The sequence below is a fragment of the Epinephelus lanceolatus genome, chromosome 19 (genome assembly GCF_041903045.1).
Source record: "Epinephelus lanceolatus isolate andai-2023 chromosome 19, ASM4190304v1, whole genome shotgun sequence".
NCBI classification, from domain to species: domain Eukaryota; kingdom Metazoa; phylum Chordata; class Actinopteri; order Perciformes; family Serranidae; genus Epinephelus; species Epinephelus lanceolatus.
This window is the reverse complement of record NC_135752.1, coordinates 37648346-37666437: the sequence shown is the minus strand read 5'-3', so window position 1 is coordinate 37666437 and position 18092 is coordinate 37648346. Positions and strand designations below refer to the sequence as shown.

Below are 18092 nucleotides of genomic sequence, written 5' to 3'. Positions count from 1 at the left end.
GTGGAGGGGAAAATCAGCAGCATGGTATCAATTGCTTTTTCAGTCCAGGAGATATATTTGGGAGCATTATAGTATTGTGTGTATCAGTCTCCATTCTCAGAGTGTTGTTCCAGTACCTGTTTGTTTGCAAAGATGAGCAGCAAGGCGTCCCTCAGCTCCTTCTCCGTCAGTAGTTTGGCCAGCTCACTGTGAGCCTCCATGAGTCTGTCTCTGTGGCAGCTGTCAATCACGAACACCACCGCTGCGCACACACACGACGAGAGTCAGGGAAGAGAGGTACAGCTTTGACATCCACCATTAACTTTTGGAAATCGTTAAGCTGCTGAATTTTCAAACATGATGCTGCACAATCGTCACGTGTTACAGAAGAAAAAAAATCACTTGTGAAACGAACATCTTGTCAAATTATAATTTTTTACAGTAAAGTTCATGTTAAAGTTAATATAAATAATTTCCTACAAGAGTTCAGTGTGACATTGTGTTATTAAGGAAGGGCTTTTGTTTGTCTTACTAAACGAAAAAACATTCACCCCCTCGGTTTTCATGTTTGTTTCAACATTCAATCAAGTTCAAATGACCGTTTACTGTCTGGGTGAAAACAGATTTCTACAAAGTGTCTAAAGTCTAAATGAATTACATGATGCAGGTTTATCAGAAGTTGCAGCCTTGGTTGAGTACAATGGGTATTTAATAAATATAGAATCACTGAGTCACTATGAATGCAGCCAAACAAGGAAGTCTGCCTACAGTGTTTGAATTTGAATCTGCAGCCGAGAGATCAAACACAGAACCTGCATTTTGCTCAGTTCGCTAAAAAACAAGGAAAATGTGCAGAGCTCAAATACCACACCAACATGTCCTTACAGTAACCTCTGTGTAATCAATCTAGTGTTTTTTCCCAGTAATCAGTGTGTAGCTGCCTCAACATGTCAGCAGCTACACTGTCTGTAGCTCTGGTTGAGGGTGAGAGGCTGTCAGCAGATAAACAGAGATCTGTGTGGGTACATGAGACCCTAAAACAGAGGCTGGATCATGGGGAGTACCACCAGTTGGTCCAGGAGCTTCTCCTCCATCATGGACGTTTCCAGGCATATTTTAGGATGACTCAGGGGCAGTTTGACAACCTGCTGTCTATCATCAGGCCGTATAGCTCTGGGTATCCAGCAACCACTACCACCAGTTTCTCCTCCATTGTTTACCGACTGACATGGGGCGTTTTTCTGCTTTGGGTATTTCAACTTGAGGCGTGTCGCAGCACAAAAACCCTCACTCAATTAAATCAATTACAAAAAGGCTGCTTCCAACCGGCCTTACAGTGCAACAGCATATGACAAGTCAACAGGAACTTGTCTCCCCTGTGCTTTTAATTTTAAGTATTTAAAGTGCACAGAACACAGACATTACCTTGAGTGTTGAGATAATAGTGTTTCCAGAGAGGTCGCAGCTTATGTTTTCCACCCACGTCCCAGATGGTGAATTTCAAATTCTTATATTCAACTGTCTCCACGTTGAAACCTTTAAAAGCGAAGATTGACAGTTGTTTAATTTAGGAAAAGAGAGTTTATAAAGATTCATTATAAACTGATTACACTATATAATGCATTTACCGATGGTTGGGATGGGTTGCATGAACTCGTCTTGTTTCAGCTTGAAGAGGATGGTGGTTTTCCCAGCTCCATCGAGCCCAAGAGTTACTACACGGATCTCCATCTTCGGACCGATGTGGACCCGGTTGTCCTGAAACAGAATCACATTGTTACATATTGGAACAAGTCCAAACTCTCAGTGCAGATCTCCAGGAGCAGCCACTGTAGGAGTAGAGACGGTGTGTACCTTAGTGAAGGTGACAGGGATGCCAGCATCCAGCTGAATGTGATCTGCCAGCTCTGTGAACTGGTGCTGCTGCTTCTGAAGCGTCTCCAGCAAACAGTTGATCTCCTGCTTCGCTAGCACGACTCTGCAGTCGTCCTACGGCGGGACAGAGGCAACATACATAAGTGGGGTTGCATGAGATATTTATTTCTTTAATCATAGTGTTTGTCGTGTCTCGTACCTGCTGAAGAGTTTTCTCACAGTGCAGGCAGGCTGTGGAGACCTGAGACAGCAGGATGGTCATGTCCTCCTGCTGCTGCCTCAGCCAGATCAGCCTCTCCCTGACGTGAGCGTCCACCACGCTCAGCGCCATCTCCTCCTGCCGACACAGAGTCTCGTGGAGGTCTGCGAAGTAAGCTCGGACACATGAGCGAGCGCTCTCTGCTGTGCCGGGGACCTGACAAAGACACAGGGAAGACGTTAAAGCCAGAAGTAAAGCACAGTCACTGATGTCTGAGATTAAGGTAAATCCTATCTTACATGTTCAGTGTGTGCCATGCCGACTCCGTCCTCCACTATCTGCTCCCCGCCTTCTATTTGCTGCACGATGCCCACCAGCTTCCTCGAGTACTCGGACACTTCATCTGTGAAGGTGCGGATGCAGTGGGCCATGTCCAGGATGGACGCACGGATCTGATTGGCTTCAGTCTCAAGAACAGCGTGCTGAAAAAGGACAGTTAGAGAACACATGAGCTCGTCTCTTAATATGACATCAGACACGAGACTGTAGCTTGTTGTGAACTACCTTATGTCCCTGGTGCTTGCCGTACTCCTTACACACGCAGCACATGAGGGGCCCGGACTGACAGGCTTCTTCCAGGCAGACAAACTCGATGGCGTGGACCTGATGCTGCGGGCACAGGGTCTTCTCATGAGGCTTGTCAGCCAGCGGCACCCGGCGGTGTTTGGCCAGCGTGCGTGTGGAGTGGGTGAGCTGGGAGCACTCGGCACACAGGTGGGTGGCACACACGGTGCAGTACATGGAGGCCGTGTGGCTCTCGTCCTCGTCACAGCGGATTATACACTAGAGAAGAAAAGAATAGTGAGAGAAAGGTGCAGCAGGTGTGAAGGGTGATATAATATATCTGATACAAAGTTGTCTTACTTCTCCCATTCCTTTCAGGGCGTCCTCCGCCATCCCAGACTGGTTGGTCGCTCCATTCTGGAGTCGCTCCAGAAGTTCAAGCAGAGCAAAGTTCTTCTTCAGACCCCAAACTCCAGAGTCCCCTGAAGAGCAAATAAAGAAAACACTATCAGACAAAATGACAGAGAAAAGTGAAGAGAACAGGAAACACAAACTTCTTAAGCACTGAAGATGTTTACTGTAAGACTAATGTTAATGTACACAGAATACCACCTGCTCACGTATCTCCTTTCCCCCTCAACTATGTCAGACTTTTTACACATATTTCGATTTAAAAAAGACGTTTCAAGCTCTAACTGTAGGAGCATTTGTTTCGACCAAAAGAACCTTCTGTTCTCATTGTCATTGTAACTGATAATAATAACTATGTAATACCATGATATCATGAAACTGAGACAGTGATCGTAATGGGAAAATCTCATACCGCTGCAACCCAACTTTGGTTAGATGTGCTTGTTCTCAAATAGTTTAGAGATTTGTTTTACAAAAAAAAAAAACCTTTGAGTTTTCATTCCTCTCAGGGTCTTTGTAACTGATAAATGGCTCAAAAAATCATTTTAAAATGGTTTTTAAAAGGCTCCTCACGAGTTCAAAGTATGTATGGCCCACCACACAATATCGGTTGGTCGAGCAAGTTCACTTTGCATTTTTTCCGCTCTCCTCACGGTCCATCGTGGTGAAGAGGGAGCTGAGCCTGAAGGCGAAGCTTTTAATTTACTGGTCCATCTACGTCCCAACCCTCACCTATGGTCATGAGCTCTGGGTAGTGACCAAAAGAATGAGATCACAGATACAAGCTGACGAAATGAGTTTCCTCTGTAGGGTGTCTGGGCTCAGCCTTAGAGATAGGGGGAGGAGCTCGGAGTAGAGCCGCTGTTCCTTCACATCGAAAAGGGTCAGTTGAGGTGGTTCAACATCTGATCAGGATCCTCCTGGGCGCCTCCTGTTAGAGGTGTTTCAGGCACGTCCCACTGGTAGGAGGCCCCGGGGCAGACCCAGAACACACTGGAGGGATTATATATCTCATCTGGTCTGGGAACACCTCGGGGTCCCCAAGGAGGAGCTGGAAAGCGTTGCTGGGGAGAGGGACGTCTGGGGTGCTTTGCTCAGCTCCCGAGACCCAGCTTCAGATAAGTGGATGAAAATGGATGGATGGATCCTCACGATGGCAGGACATACAACCATAATCATATACAACCATTCTCGCGACTTCACTTGGACTTGAGCCTTTTGACTTTCAAATATTTGATAACCTTTCCCCAAGTCCAAAGATTAAAAACTATGTTATTTTAAAACGTGTGCCGTGAATCAATTCATCTCCTCAATCAGACAATATTAACACTCTGAATTCTCTGCAGATGATCCACTTTGTTTGAACCAAACAATCAGCATCTTAGCAAGTTGCAGGAGAGAACCATGACGAACGAACTTTATGTTACTGAGCACAGGTTGGAAAAATGATATCAAAGATAATTAAACTACGAGATGGTCGACAAAAACAAACTGCAGTATTGAAAACGTAAAAAAAAATCACAGACAGAGACACAGCACTCATGATTTTGTGGATTTAATATATGATTATGACTCGTTTAAGACTCCAAACTCTTTAGGGCTTGGGCCTGTCTTAACTTTGGACTTGAGTGCAAAGACTTGTGACCTGCAAAACGATGACTTGTTCACACCTCTGACAGTTTCTGCCATGGATTTAAAGTAAAAAAAACCTGAAGGTTGCTGGATGTTGTTGTAAGGTTGTCTTTTGGTTCTGGGATTTTTGCGCTTGTTGGTTTGACAAGTCAAAGTAAGACACTATAAATCTTCCAGACTGTCTCCAGGTGGACAGACGTGTCAGACTTTAGCGCCCTGGAGTCATGAAGCAGTCGAAACTGGTTCATATAATCATTTCTATCATTGCCAGATGTGTCTCTGTGCGACGTGATGCTCATGACTCGTCGTTTGACCTGTAACCAAAGCACTGACACAACCAGCCTCTCACTCACCCAGCTCAGTGACCTGTCTGTCGAAGGGGCAGCGGACCGCTCTGCCATGGAGGGGCAGCCGGGTCAGACAGTCATGGCACACTGTGTGACCACACAGCAGGAGACGAGGGACCTTGTCCCCCTGGAGGGAGAAGACGTCCTCACACACACCACACTCCAGCACCTGTAAGTGAAGACACAATGTGATCAACCTCGTCTGTGAGACTGTGACAGTCACTGCTGCAGAGACAGGAAGTGTGTAACAGCTGGCACTGAGTTCATGTGTGACTTCATGCTGAGGGATGTTGCACAAGGAGCCAGAGAGAATATATGAGAGTCATTACAGTGTGAGGTGCAGTCACCTTGACTCTAAGCATATCAGATAGTTAACCCCCCCTAATAACAAACGCCATGTTGACATCTACTGAACACATTTAAAGAGGAGCAGGTCCCAACTTTGCAGACACTTTGCAATCGATCACGTCCCTGAGCTGTGCTGCCACACAGAGGAGCTGCAGCCAACCTCAATGGCACCCACAGCTAATGCAGAGGCCACCCAGCTCTGTTAGCACCCTGCACACACACACACACACACACACACACACACACACACACACACACACACACACACACACACACATCCCGCTGTGATGCTGACCGCACCGGCTCATGGTGAAATATCTGAGCGGTAACCTTCCTCTGAAACGACTCTAACACGCAGCTCTTATTGAATCTAGCTGACTGTTCGCCATCCACCGCCAGCAACGCCAACGCAGCAGCCAGAATCTGGAGCCACGAAGACGAGCCTGCTGTCGGCGCTCCGTGTAAACTAACCGGACGACACGATCGCCGCGACAGTTACGTGTCTGTGGATTTTAGTGACAGAATAACGACCTTCACCGTGTTTCCATGAGCTCCCCTCCCGTGTCGGATGCAGGGCTCCATCGTCGCTACGGCGCCCTGCTTGTTTATTCCTGCTGCAGCAGCGGCCATTCTTGGACGACAGCGCAGAGGACTGAGCAGGTGCGAGAGGACAATCCCGCAGGTACTTCCGGTTTCGCTCGGTAAGCCCCGTTAGCATCGATTAGCAAACAGTGCTGTTCCTTGTTTTATGTTTTTACATTTATACATTACATATTTATTATTTTCAATACGATGCTGATAATATAACGTAAATTTTAGGCGTCATATCTTACACATGGCGAGAAACATTGCGATGTCATCGAATTTCTCCTTTGTTGCACATGCGCAGTAGCTAACGCACACTGTTTACAAAAGAGCACCGCAGTACAGGTTTGTTACCTGCAAGATTCAGGTCCAGACAGAATATGTATATTAAAACACACAAATGAATGGATACATATGTTAATAATAATCTTTTAATAACGCGTCATAAACAGGAGGGATTGGGAATAATTAAAACACAGATAGTTTTAATGTTATTTTAGTACCAATGGGGCCTACATTTAAACATTTCAGAAAGATAGTAAATTCATTTTAAAGGTTTTCCTTAGAGGAGTTACTTTATAATGTCCATTTTTTTGTTTTTTGTTTCCTTACTAAATGTTTATTGATTCAAAGCACAATGCACATATTTGTATTTATTGATTTATTTATATTTTTACACAGTTACAGACTCAGCACTGTGAATATACATATTTTACTGTTAATAACTTAAGTACTAGTGTTAAACATTGTAGCATAATGCACATTTTAATTTAATTCTGTTTCATTTTATTTGATTACTTTATATTTATATACGTCGACTTCATACTCTTATTCTTACTTCTTATAATTCTCTATTCTTTACATTAGAGCGGCTGTAACGAATCACAATGTGCCCTTAGGGATCAATAAAGTATTTCTAATTCTGATTCTGATGCTGCAATGTGCACATTTTAATCAAGACCAACATACAAAGAGTCAAACAATATAATGTATGCTGTCCAACATGAACACAAAAATAAAGAAAATAAAACAGAGAGAGAGGAGAAAGGAAAAAAGATCTTCATATCAAAACTAGCAAATCAGGGCTGTAACTTCTCCAGAGTTTCTTCCACTGGAGTCTTTAGTTATGTGTTATTTCTTCCATATTATAGAATAACAAGTGCTCTGCTCATGCCTGGAATGTTGGTGCAGTGCGTCTAACCAGTTTACAGTGAGCCCACTGATGGCTGCCATATCCACATTTGTGAGAATAATAGTTTGTAAGCAACACTAAATTGTTTAGCTGAATAAAATCCATAGCTATAATAAACATTGTGATATATCAGAGTTACAACATATGCTAATGTTAGATGAAGCTTCTGATAAAAGAAGTACCTGTTTTAAAACACACTTTCTTAATAGGCCTAGGCTGATATGTGATTTTCAGCCAAACAGGGATACAAATAATGCGAGGGTACACACAGAGTGCTGGAATAAAGATTGAATGGGTATTTTAGTATATGCATATGTAGACATTGCCTGCTTAGATTTAGATTAAGACAGTGAGACTGATTATATGTTTGTTATTAAACCCACTGTACCAACATTTCAGTTATAGGTAGAGCACTTGTGGTTACTCCATAAAATGAAAGAAATAACACATAACTTGAGATATAAGGAAAATGCACCCCCCTCAAAATAAATAAATAAATAAATAAATAAATAAATAAATAATCAAATATTATCATTATTTTTGTTATTTTTTTTATTATTAATTATTGATTATTATTTTATTTATTTATTATTATTTGTAAAATGAATTATTTATTATTGTCATTATTATTATTATTATTATTTTATCATTATTATTACATAGTAAAGTGTAGGCTCTGTAGATGTTTAAGTGTTGTTTTAACAAATAAATGGCTACCGACTACCAGTCCCATAAGGCAACACGGTTTGTCTTGTTGTAATGACGTATATTTGGCGCGCCTCGCTTGGCTCTAGCAAGTGGGACTGTTGTTGCTAACGGTACCCGCTAACTTATAATATCACCGCTAATTTAACGGTAGGTGTTTGTCATTTTAATGAATAGTTGTTCGGTAATTATTATAATAATTATTATAATAATTTTCAGGTCTGTTTGTTGTGTATTTGTTTGTTTTTGGAGAGGAAGTCGAAACAAGTTCCTCCATGTTTTCCTTTCAGGCGGCTAACTCAACGTTAACATTACAGCCATATAGATCGAGGTTTATTATTTAAATATACCTTTTTTCATTCCCACTCATCCTCCACATCCACGTCCCGTCAGGTACCCCTCACTGATGTCTCAACAGCCTCAGCAGACGGTCCCCTCCGCCCCAGACTCCCCTGCTCTGGTGGTCACCAGTAACGTGCAAAAATATGCCATCAAGAAGAAGAAGGTCCTAAGTGCTGAAGAGACAGAGCTGTTCGAGCTGACCCAGGCTGCAGGCATCACCGTGGACCAGGAGGTCTTCAAGTGAGTCTCATATAACCAGCAGACACATGACTGTAGTGCTGAACAGGAAGGAGCCCTGCTCTCACATCCTCCTCTTGCCCCCCCCCCCCCCCCCCACTCAGGATCATAGTGGACCTGCTGAAGATGAACGTGGCTCCTCAGGCTGTGTTCCAGACTCTGAAGGCCATGTGTGCAGGTCAGAGGGTAGCTGACAGCTGCGGCGGCGGCGGGGAGACTTCAACTGCCTCACACACCACCAGCATCACCACAGCACCAACAGAGCCCAGAGGTCAGTGTGTGCAGCCTGGACACTGACAATTATATGAAGTCACAGTCGTTATAGTCCATGTGCTAATAAATAGTGTCAGGTGTAGGCAGCCCCTGCTCTAACAGGTGCAGGAAAACTAACATATACATGAGGGAGATGTGTTTGTGCCCATACAGTCAGGAACAGAGGTCTAATGGGCCAGCAAACTAAATCTAACAGGAAAAGCACAGAACATTAAAATCAGTAACGTTCTCTTCAGGTGTCCCAGTAAGCCATGATAGCATCGTAGTGAGCCAGTATGCATAATACTGGGACCTTTAAACAGAAGCAGCCAAATTGCAGCATTCATTTCATCATTTGTTCCGCTGTGACATGTCAAAATATTCTCCACCTTCTTAAAAATTGAAGCACAATTTGTCATCACTGGATGATTTAAAGGTTAGGAGGGTGAGGTGTCATTAGACTTGGTATACCTGCGCACAACAGGTCTTTTTCAACACAGCTTGGCTAGCAGTAGCTGGAAAGCCCCGGTGTAATAACAATGATGATGTCACATTGTCCTTTGATTGTGTTTGAAATCACTCTCTTGCATTCATAAGTGCTATATCATAGGCAACTGGACTTGCTTGAGTTTCTTGAAGGCGTTTCACCTCTCACCCAGGAGGCTTCTTCTAGAGATGCACCAATCCAGCTTTTTCAGTTTGGATACAGATCCTGATGCTGTGGCTTTGAGTATCAGCTGATACCCGATACCGATCCGATACCATGGTTGACCTAAAAAGCTATATACCTTTACATGTAGAACAGAAAAGACTAGAGGCATCAGGCATTGATGAATACACAGATCTCTCCTAAGATTAAATGAAACTATTTATGTTTAACAAAAATAAACAATTGTACAGCAGCAGTTGAAATAGTGTGAAATACCTCCACACAGCAGAGTCTCTCCTTCGCTCCATGACGTATGACGTAGCTTGCGTCGCAATAGATTTAAAGGGAAAGGATCGCCTCAGGTATAGGTTGCATTTTCCGATACCCGATCCATCTATTTGGATGATATCGAGGCTTCAGATCGGTGCATCCTTAGCTTCTTCAGTTTTAACGGACTGATGCGGAGACTGGTGCTTTAGATCTGAAGAAGCTTCTTGGATGAGAGGCGAAACGTCTTCAAGAAACTCAAGCAAGTCCAGTTGCCTATGATAAAGCACTTATGATTACCATGACCTGGGTGACTGAGAATCTTCACCGACACTTCCTCGCATTCACTCCTGACTAACTTATTAAATTGGTTGCACTGGCGCGCCTAACTTTTTTCAGTATGGTGCACCAACACAAAATTTGCTTTTTAAGTGCTACCTTCTCTGTCCGTTGACATGGATGTTGGTAATTTCTTAACACATGATGTAAATGACTGCACAGGGCTGTGGGTTTTTTTTTTTTTTGTTTGTTTTTTGTTTTTGGGTTTCATGGCACGCAATACAGAGGTTGAAAATTTTGTAACAGGTCATGAAACTTCATTTAAAACTATTCAAATTCGGTGTTTGGGAAGTTTATAAAGTCATATTCCATGACCTTGAATATAAAATATATTTATCTATTTACCATTATTTTTGCGCATAACATGGACGCAGACAGTAGGGGTGCTAATGGTCCTAAACTAGGTGATATAAAATCATTAGTTTATAAAAAACTCAAAACTTAGCGTTGAAATTATAGTGTTTCCCCTTTGTAATTAGTATGGAGGCTACAGGTGTAGCGCACAAGTAACATGACCTCTCTCATTTTGACTTTGCTGCACAGGTTTAATAATAACGTTAATAATGGCTGTGTTCCATTCAGGCGTTCAGTTCCTGCTTGCTCACTTTTACACCTATATGGAATGGAACCTTCATTCATGTTAAGCCCAGTTCAGACCAAAGATTCACAGAGAGATGAAAGCTTTTCAGAGGTTGCAGAGAAAAGTTGCAGCAGTGTGAACTGGCTGCTCTGAGCTCGACTCAAGCTGGCTGATGATGTCACCTGCAACTCAGCTGGTCAAATCGCCAGCAGCTGGTTTTAAAGCACGTCACCTGTTTCAGCAGCCACTCAGCTTATAGTGTCCGCTGGTCAAGTCAAAATGACCTCAGACAGCGTGTTCTGAGGTGTTCAGGTGCTCCCTCTGTTTCCGTCCTCATGGTGTGCCGGTGTCAGACGGTGGGTCGCTGCTGCTGACCCCCTCACTCTTCTTATTGACTGATGAATTGGCGCTGGTTATTCATATTATTGTGGCATACTGATTATGAATACAGTCCATCTGATGCTGGTTTTGTTTCATCACTGTAGCCAGTATCTCACTATCACTATCCTCATTCAGATTTTAAGAAGCTACAAATTATATTCAGCCACAAAATAAACCCGAAAGGCTGCAAATCAGAACAGAAGTACAGAGAGTTGTTGACTAGAGATGATACACCGTCTCATCTAGTTACATCGGTGTGAACCAGCAGGTTTTTAGAATGTTGCAGAACGGAGCGTTACAAGTAGCTGCCTGCTTCACCTTGTCTCATCGTGAATCTTTGGTCTGAACTGGGCTTTATTAGTTACACCTGTGCTGTTTCTGCAGTGGTAGGGGAAAATGTCAGATGTGAAAAATATTGCTGGTCTTGCAGTTGTCATGTACAGCTGCAAATAACCTGTCGAGCACCCCATCAAATAACCGATCTTGGCCGTCTCAAAACTTTTAGATAGAAGCTTTGAGCAGGAAAAAAAACAAACTGTGGTAAATGGAAAATGTGTGTGTGTGCGCGGATCCCTTTCTGCAGAGTAAAAGAGCTTGAGGTCTTCAAAGCACCGGCTCAAAGCTTTTCATATCAAAGTGTAGAGGAGGACACAACTTTAAGAATGTTTCAAATGTTTTTCTACCTTTCAGTTCGCTCTGTTTATTCTTCTTGTGCTCTTTGCTTCTCACTTCCCTCTTCAATCGTGTGAAATATTCATACACCTTCACTTAAGTAGCTGCGCTCACTGTAGTAGATGTTGTTGTCCTGCACTCTGCACCACCTAATCCCCTCACTAACTACATGAAGAACCAGGATGTTCAGTAGACACTCATAACACAAGCTGATCTTCACTGTGCGCATGTCTCCCTGCTTTCTAATTTCTGTTCTATCCTTCTTGAATTCTGTTTTTTGTTGTTGACTGAAGAAGAGGACTCTTTGGTCTCTGGAAAGAGCCCTAAGCCTCCTGCAGCTCCCCCCTCAGCCTCTGGCCCCAGAGCCACAAGAGTCAACACTAAGATTGTGGTCTACGGCCCCCAAGACGCTAGCTCTCCTCACTCTCAAGGTCCCCTCTGCTGCACTTTGTCCTCCACCTCCATCTGCCCGCCTGCCTGCCTTTCTTTACTATAACTGTTGTGTATGTTAACTTCAGTGTGTGGAGCAGGACTGTGCCTCAACTACATGCTGTGCTCATTTCATAATGATGCTGGGTGGAAACAATGTGTGTATGCATGTGTGTGTGTGTGTGCATATGCATGTGTGTGTGGACTAGGAAAATATAGAACATGTCCTCTTTGAATTGAATTTGAATTTTTCTTTCTTTGTCTCTTAAGTGGACGTACTCAATGCATAATGTTATTAATTTTCGTTTGAAACAGTATGCTTCACAATTAGGGGGTAAAAAGAAAAAGGAGTGCGTCTTCATTCTTTCAGTCCTATGTTCCCTCAACCCCCATGTTCCCGCAGTCATAATTTCTCTCAACCCTTTGTTCCCTCAGCCCTATGTTCTGTCAGCCTTATGTTCCCTTAAACCCTATGTGTAGTGGAGAACCCTAGGGGTGGGTAGTTGGTTCAGGGGTATCACCGAGTCCACTTCGGGGTGTCGGCCAGGACACCACTTTCAGCCAAATCTCCAGAGACTCAATAAAGAGGAGGCCGGTGACTATGTCAGATCCTGTTTATTTTCCCTCTTACAGGCTGTTTGGTTCTGTGGTTCTGAACATAAGAATGACAAATACAGTACAGGCCAAAAGTTTGGACACACCTTCTCATTCAATGCGTTTTCTTTATTTTCATGACTATTTACATTGTAGATTCTCACTGAAGGCATCAAAACTATGAATGAACACATGTGGAGTTATGTACTTAACAAAAAAAGGTGAAATAACTGAAAACATGTTTTATATTCTAGTTTCTTCAAAATAGCCACCCTTTGCTCTGATTACTGCTTTGCACACTCTTGGCATTCTCTCCATGAGCTTCAAGAGGTAGTCACCTGAAATGGTTTTCCAACAGTCTTGAAGGAGTTCCCAGAGGTGTTTAGCACTTGTTGGCCCCTTTGCCTTCACTCTGCGGTCCAGCTCACCCCAAACCATCTCGATTGGGTTCAGGTCCGGTGACTGTGGAGGCCAGGTCATCTGCCGCAGCACTCCATCACTCTCCTTCTTGGTCAAATAGCCCTTACACAGCCTGGAGGTGTGTTTGGGGTCATTGTCCTGTTGAAAAATAAATGATCGTCCAACTAAACGCAAACCGGATGGGATGGCATGTCGCTGCAGGATGCTGTGGTAGCCATGCTGGTTCAGTGTGCCTTCAATTTTGAATAAATCCCCAACAGTGTCACCAGCAAAACACCCCCACACCATCACACCTCCTCCTCCATGCTTCACAGTGGGAACCAGGCATGTGGAATCCATCCGTTCACCTTTTCTGCGTCTCACAAAGACACGGCGGTTGGAACCAAAGATCTCAAATTTGGACTCATCAGACCAAAGCACTGATTTCCACTGGTCTAATGTCCATTCCTTGTGTTTCTTGGTCCAAACAAATCTCTTCTGCTTGTTGCCTCTCCTTAGCAGTGGTTTCCTAGCAGCTATTTGACCATGAAGGTCTGATTCGCGCAGTCTCCTCTTAACAGTTGTTCTAGAGATGGGTCTGCTGCTAGAACTCTGTGTGGCATTCATCTGGTCTCTGATCTGAGCTGCTGTTAACTTGCGATTTCTGAGGCTGGTGACTCGGATGAACTTATCCTCAGAAGCAGAGGTGACTCTTGGTCTTCCTTTCCTGGGTCGGTCCTCATGTGTGCCAGTTTCGTTGTAGCGCTTGATGGTTTTTGCAACTCCACTTGGGGACACATTTAAAGTTTTTGCAATTTTCTGGACTGACTGACCTTCATTTCTTAAAGTAATGATGGCCACTCGTTTTTCTTTAGTTAGCTGATTGGTTCTTGCCATAATATGAATTTTAACAGTTGTCCAATAGGGCTGTCGGCTGTGTATTAACCTGACTTCTGCACAACACAACTGATGGTCCCAACCCCATTGATAAAGCAAGAAATTCCACTTATTAACCCTGATAAGGCACACCTGTGAAGTGGAAACCATTTCAGGTGACTACCTCTTGAAGCTCATCGAGAGAATGCCAAGAGTGTGCAAAGCAGTAATCAGAGCAAAGGGTGGCTATTTTGAAGAAACTAGAATATAAAACATGTTTTCAGTTATTTCACCTTTTTTTGTTAAGTACATAACTCCACATGTGTTCATTCATAGTTTTGATGCCTTCAGTGAGAATCTACAATGTAAATAGTCATGAAAATAAAGAAAACGCATTGAATGAGAAGGTGTGTCCAAACTTTTGGCCTGTACTGTACATAATGAATAAATCATAAAGAAACCACTTAGCTCAGATTGAATGAACATAAAACAACATGAGCACTGGCACAATTACAGCTCTGAAACACATCCCAGCTAACCAGCCCACCCATAGATCGACACATATGAACACTCTCAGCACCAACACAACACTCCACGTAACATCGCGCTGAATAACTGGCATGATAACGATCGGTATAAACACGGGCATATCACATGACACTCGATACACTCATCGGAGACGTAAGCTAGCGGCTATAACTAGCATACGCGGCCGCAGCATGGCGAATACTACAGCCACACATCATCCGGCTCATACATCCACCACTGCAGCAACACAATCCAACACACTCACAATACACACACGTACTTACATGCTTCATTCACGCACAGACCAGTCACCATAACACGAATCGATGACCCGACGGTAACTTCTCACTCCCGTCATTCACCGCGGCCACACACACCCCCTCCCCGACCGAGTGCGGTCAGTTACGATATAAACCCAGCAGAGGGCTCTGCTCCCCCATTAATCAACTAACACCATTTCTAACATATCTAACAGCAGCAAATATACATTAACTTTGGGGCCTTTTCTACACTATGTTCTTACAGCCCTATGTTTCCTCAACCCCTATATTCTCTCAACTGTATGTTTCCTGAACCCCCATGTTCCCACAGTCCTAGGTTCCCTTAAACCCTATGTTCTGTCAGCCCTGTGCTCCATCAACCCCTATGCTCTTCCAGCCCTTTGTTCCCTAATCCTCATTTTCTTAGCCCTGTGTTCCCTCAACCCCATGTTCCCTCAGTCCTATGTTTCCTAAACCCTCATGTTCCCACAGCCATATTTTCCTTCAATTCCTATGTTACCCCAGCCTCTAGGTTCCCTCAGTCCTATGTTCCCTTAAACCCTATGCTCTGTCAGCCCTGTGCTCCATCAACCCCTATGCTCTTCCAGCCCTATGTTCCCTGAATCCTCATTTTCTTAGCCCTGTGTTCCCTCAACCCCATGTTCCCTCAGTCCTATGTTTCCTAAACCCTCATGTTCCCACAGCCATATTTTCCTTCAATCCCAATGTTCCCACAACCTCTAGGTTCCTTCAGTCCTATGTTCCCATAAACCCTATCTTCTGTCAGCCTTATGTTCCCTCAACCCTTATGTTCTTCCAGCCTTATGTTCCCTCAATCCTAATTTTCTTAGCCCTATGTTCCCTCAACCCCTAGGTTTCCCTCAGCCCTGTTTTCCTTTAGCCCCATGGTCCCTCACACCCAGTGTTCTCTCTGCTTTGTCTTCCCTCAACCCCTATATTCTCTGAGCTTTAGGTTCTCTTAATCGCTGTATTCCCTCAACCCCATGTTCCCTTAATCTTATATTTCCTCAACCCCTAAGTTCCCTCAGCCCTAATGTCCCATCAACCACCATGTTCCCACGGCCATATGTTTCTTACAATCCCTATGTTCTCTCAGCCCGATGTTACCTAAACCCCTAGGTTCCCTCAGCCTTTGTTCCGTCTGCCTTATGTTCCCTCAACCCCTATGTTCTTCCAGCCCTATGTTCCCTCAATCCCCATTCCCTCAGTCCCATGTTTCTTCAAGCCATATGTTCCCTTAGTCCATATGTTCCCTCAACCCCTAGGTTCCCCCAGTCCTGTGTTCCCTCAGCCCTATTTTCCTTTAGCCCATTGGTCCCTCACACCCAAGTTCCCTCAGCCCTAATGTCCCATCAACCACCATGTTCCCACAGCCATATGTTTCTTACAATCCCTATGTTCTCTCAGCCCGATGTTACCTCAACCCCTAGGTTCCCTCAGCCTTGTTTTCTGCTATCCATATGTTCCCTCAGGCCTATGTTCCGTCTGCCTTATGTTCCCTCAACCCCTATGTTCTTACAGCCCTGTGTTCCCTCAATCCCCATTCCCTCAGTCCCATGTTTCTTCAACCCATATGTTCCCTTAGTCCATATGTTCCATCAGTCCCTATGTTCCCATGTTCCTCAACACCTATGTTCCCTCAACACCTATGTTCTCTCAGTCCCTAAGTTCCCACATACCTCCACCTTTGAGGTTATGTTTTCCCCCCTGCCTGTTTGTTTGTTTGCTTGTCTGTCTGTCTTTCATCAATATTATCAGCGCAATATCTCAAATAGTTAGAGACAGATTTTAACCCTAACCCAGTTATGGAGGAGCTGACTCTGATGATGTTGAGGGAACATTGAACTGACCCCAAAAATAAAATAACATCAGAAATTACGTTATAAGTTCTGTGATTTCGAATTGATTCACAAATTCCAAAAATAATTTCATGTGCGTCAGTGTTATGGTTCCTCTTCGCCACGTTTGCTGATGATGGTGGAAAACTGAATTCAAACAGCTTGATCTTCAGGGGAAGCAGGACTTTCATAGTCTCGCCTAAAGTATCTGGAAACACACTTAATTATCTCAGTTCATATCTGCTTTTTCTTTCTGGTCACTTTATGGTCTCTGCTTTAGTTAATGTGCAGTTCTGTCAGCTGTATTTAAAAGAAGGTAAGAAACCAGAACCATTTCCTTTTCTCTGTGTGAACTGCATGTCATCGCCCATTTCCATTTTCACGTTGTTTGGAGCGTTCAAACCAACACTCACAGTAACCAAACATCCGTCTGCTACTTTAACTTGCTGTGTGTTCTCACTTTGTGTCAGCAGTGCGCAGTAAAGCTGGAGCGAGCCACAGTGAGAAGAGCAGGGAGGCCTCCAGCCAGCGAGTGCAGCGGCAGCCCAGCGCCACCAGAGGGCAGAAGACCAAGAGCTCCGGCAGCAGTAGTTCGTCCTCACAGATAAACTCCACATGAGCCGTCAGGTCAATATGACACCACCTGTAAATATGTAGCTTTCTTTATATTTAAGGTAACTGTATGTTTTACTGTGTGACGTGTTTTAAAGGGTTAGTTCACCTAAATTACAAAGACAAAAGATACAACAAATACATTGAAACTTTGGCTTTATTTGCCTTGGTTTTGAGTTGATTGTTGCATCAGCATTGAAATGACATCTTCAAAGTCTAACACTGCTGCTGAATTTTCTTTGGAAAATTGGCGCCATTAAAATATGCCTGTTTGCAGTGTACCCATGAGTGTACAGTTAAGTATCGCTGGATAGTTTGGGAGTTATAAGGAGCATCCTTCTTTGACTTTAAAGTAGATTTATGGACATTTATCCGGGAGACATCTCAGAGTTAATCACATCCTCGGAGAGTCAAAGTCACACTGAATCTAAAAATATGTGAATCATATCTGTGTGTTTACATTTGCGTGAGATACCACTCTGAAAACAAGAATGATTTTTACGCAAATTGTGGTTTTAAAGTACCTTAGTTGCCTTTCACCTCAGGCTTAATGGGCAACTCTGGATAATACACAGACGTCACTGTGACCAGTCTTCATAGGGACTGTTTCTTTGGTTCAACATACAGTTCCAATAAAAACTGTTCACAGTGAGGTCTGCGATGAAACCAGATACTTTAAACCATCAGAGAATATAATAAAAGCTACCAGCATGACTAGATAGATACCACAGATGTTTTTTGTAATGTGGTTAAACCAATCCTTTAAAGTTCTAACATGATGTAAGAAAGTCCAAAGCATCTCGTCACTCTCACCTGGCAGATGTTACTGTAAGTGAGGAGAGGCTTTTGTTGCCATGTGACTTTAACGAGAACGACAGAAAAAAAAAATAGGTTTTCTACTAAAAATGTTGAAATGCCTGTGTTCAATGTGCAACTTTTTATATAATGATTCATGTTTAATAAATCCGATAACAACATA

At 43.5% G+C, this 18092-nt stretch overlaps 2 protein-coding genes across 4 annotated transcripts in view; one reads left to right on the top strand and one right to left on the bottom strand.

Annotated features, from left to right (window-relative positions):
• trim23 (tripartite motif containing 23) overlaps positions 1–8325 on the bottom strand; it is a 10007-nt gene extending 1682 nt beyond the window's left edge. The window contains exons 1-10 of one of the 2 annotated variants that reach the window (XM_033647726.2): positions 8188–8325; positions 5014–5176; positions 2978–3099; positions 2618–2896; positions 2353–2535; positions 2054–2269; positions 1834–1968; positions 1608–1737; positions 1405–1515; positions 117–241 (exon numbers count right to left, since the gene is read on the bottom strand). In XM_033647726.2, the coding sequence (XP_033503617.1) occupies positions 117–241; positions 1405–1515; positions 1608–1737; positions 1834–1968; positions 2054–2269; positions 2353–2535; positions 2618–2896; positions 2978–3010 (1212 nt within the window). In that variant the 5' untranslated portion in view covers positions 3011–3099; positions 5014–5176; positions 8188–8325. Of the gene's footprint in view, positions 1–116; positions 242–1404; positions 1516–1607; positions 1738–1833; positions 1969–2053; positions 2270–2352; positions 2536–2617; positions 2897–2977; positions 3100–5013; positions 5177–5886; positions 6043–8187 lie in introns of those variants that run through there. The other variant, XM_033647725.2, reaches the window with a different exon arrangement.
• mzt2b (mitotic spindle organizing protein 2B) lies at positions 8244–18092 on the top strand. Of its 2 annotated transcripts, none has more exons than XM_033647728.2 (4): positions 8244–8419; positions 8521–8687; positions 11850–11987; positions 16975–18092. In XM_033647728.2, exons 1-4 carry the CDS (start codon positions 8244–8246, stop codon positions 17118–17120), a joined length of 627 nt encoding a protein of 208 aa, XP_033503619.1. In that variant the 3' UTR covers positions 17121–18092. The 2 variants fall into 2 exon arrangements, with proteins under 2 accessions (XP_033503619.1, XP_078018201.1); XM_078162075.1 differs by having other exon boundaries at positions 16972–18092.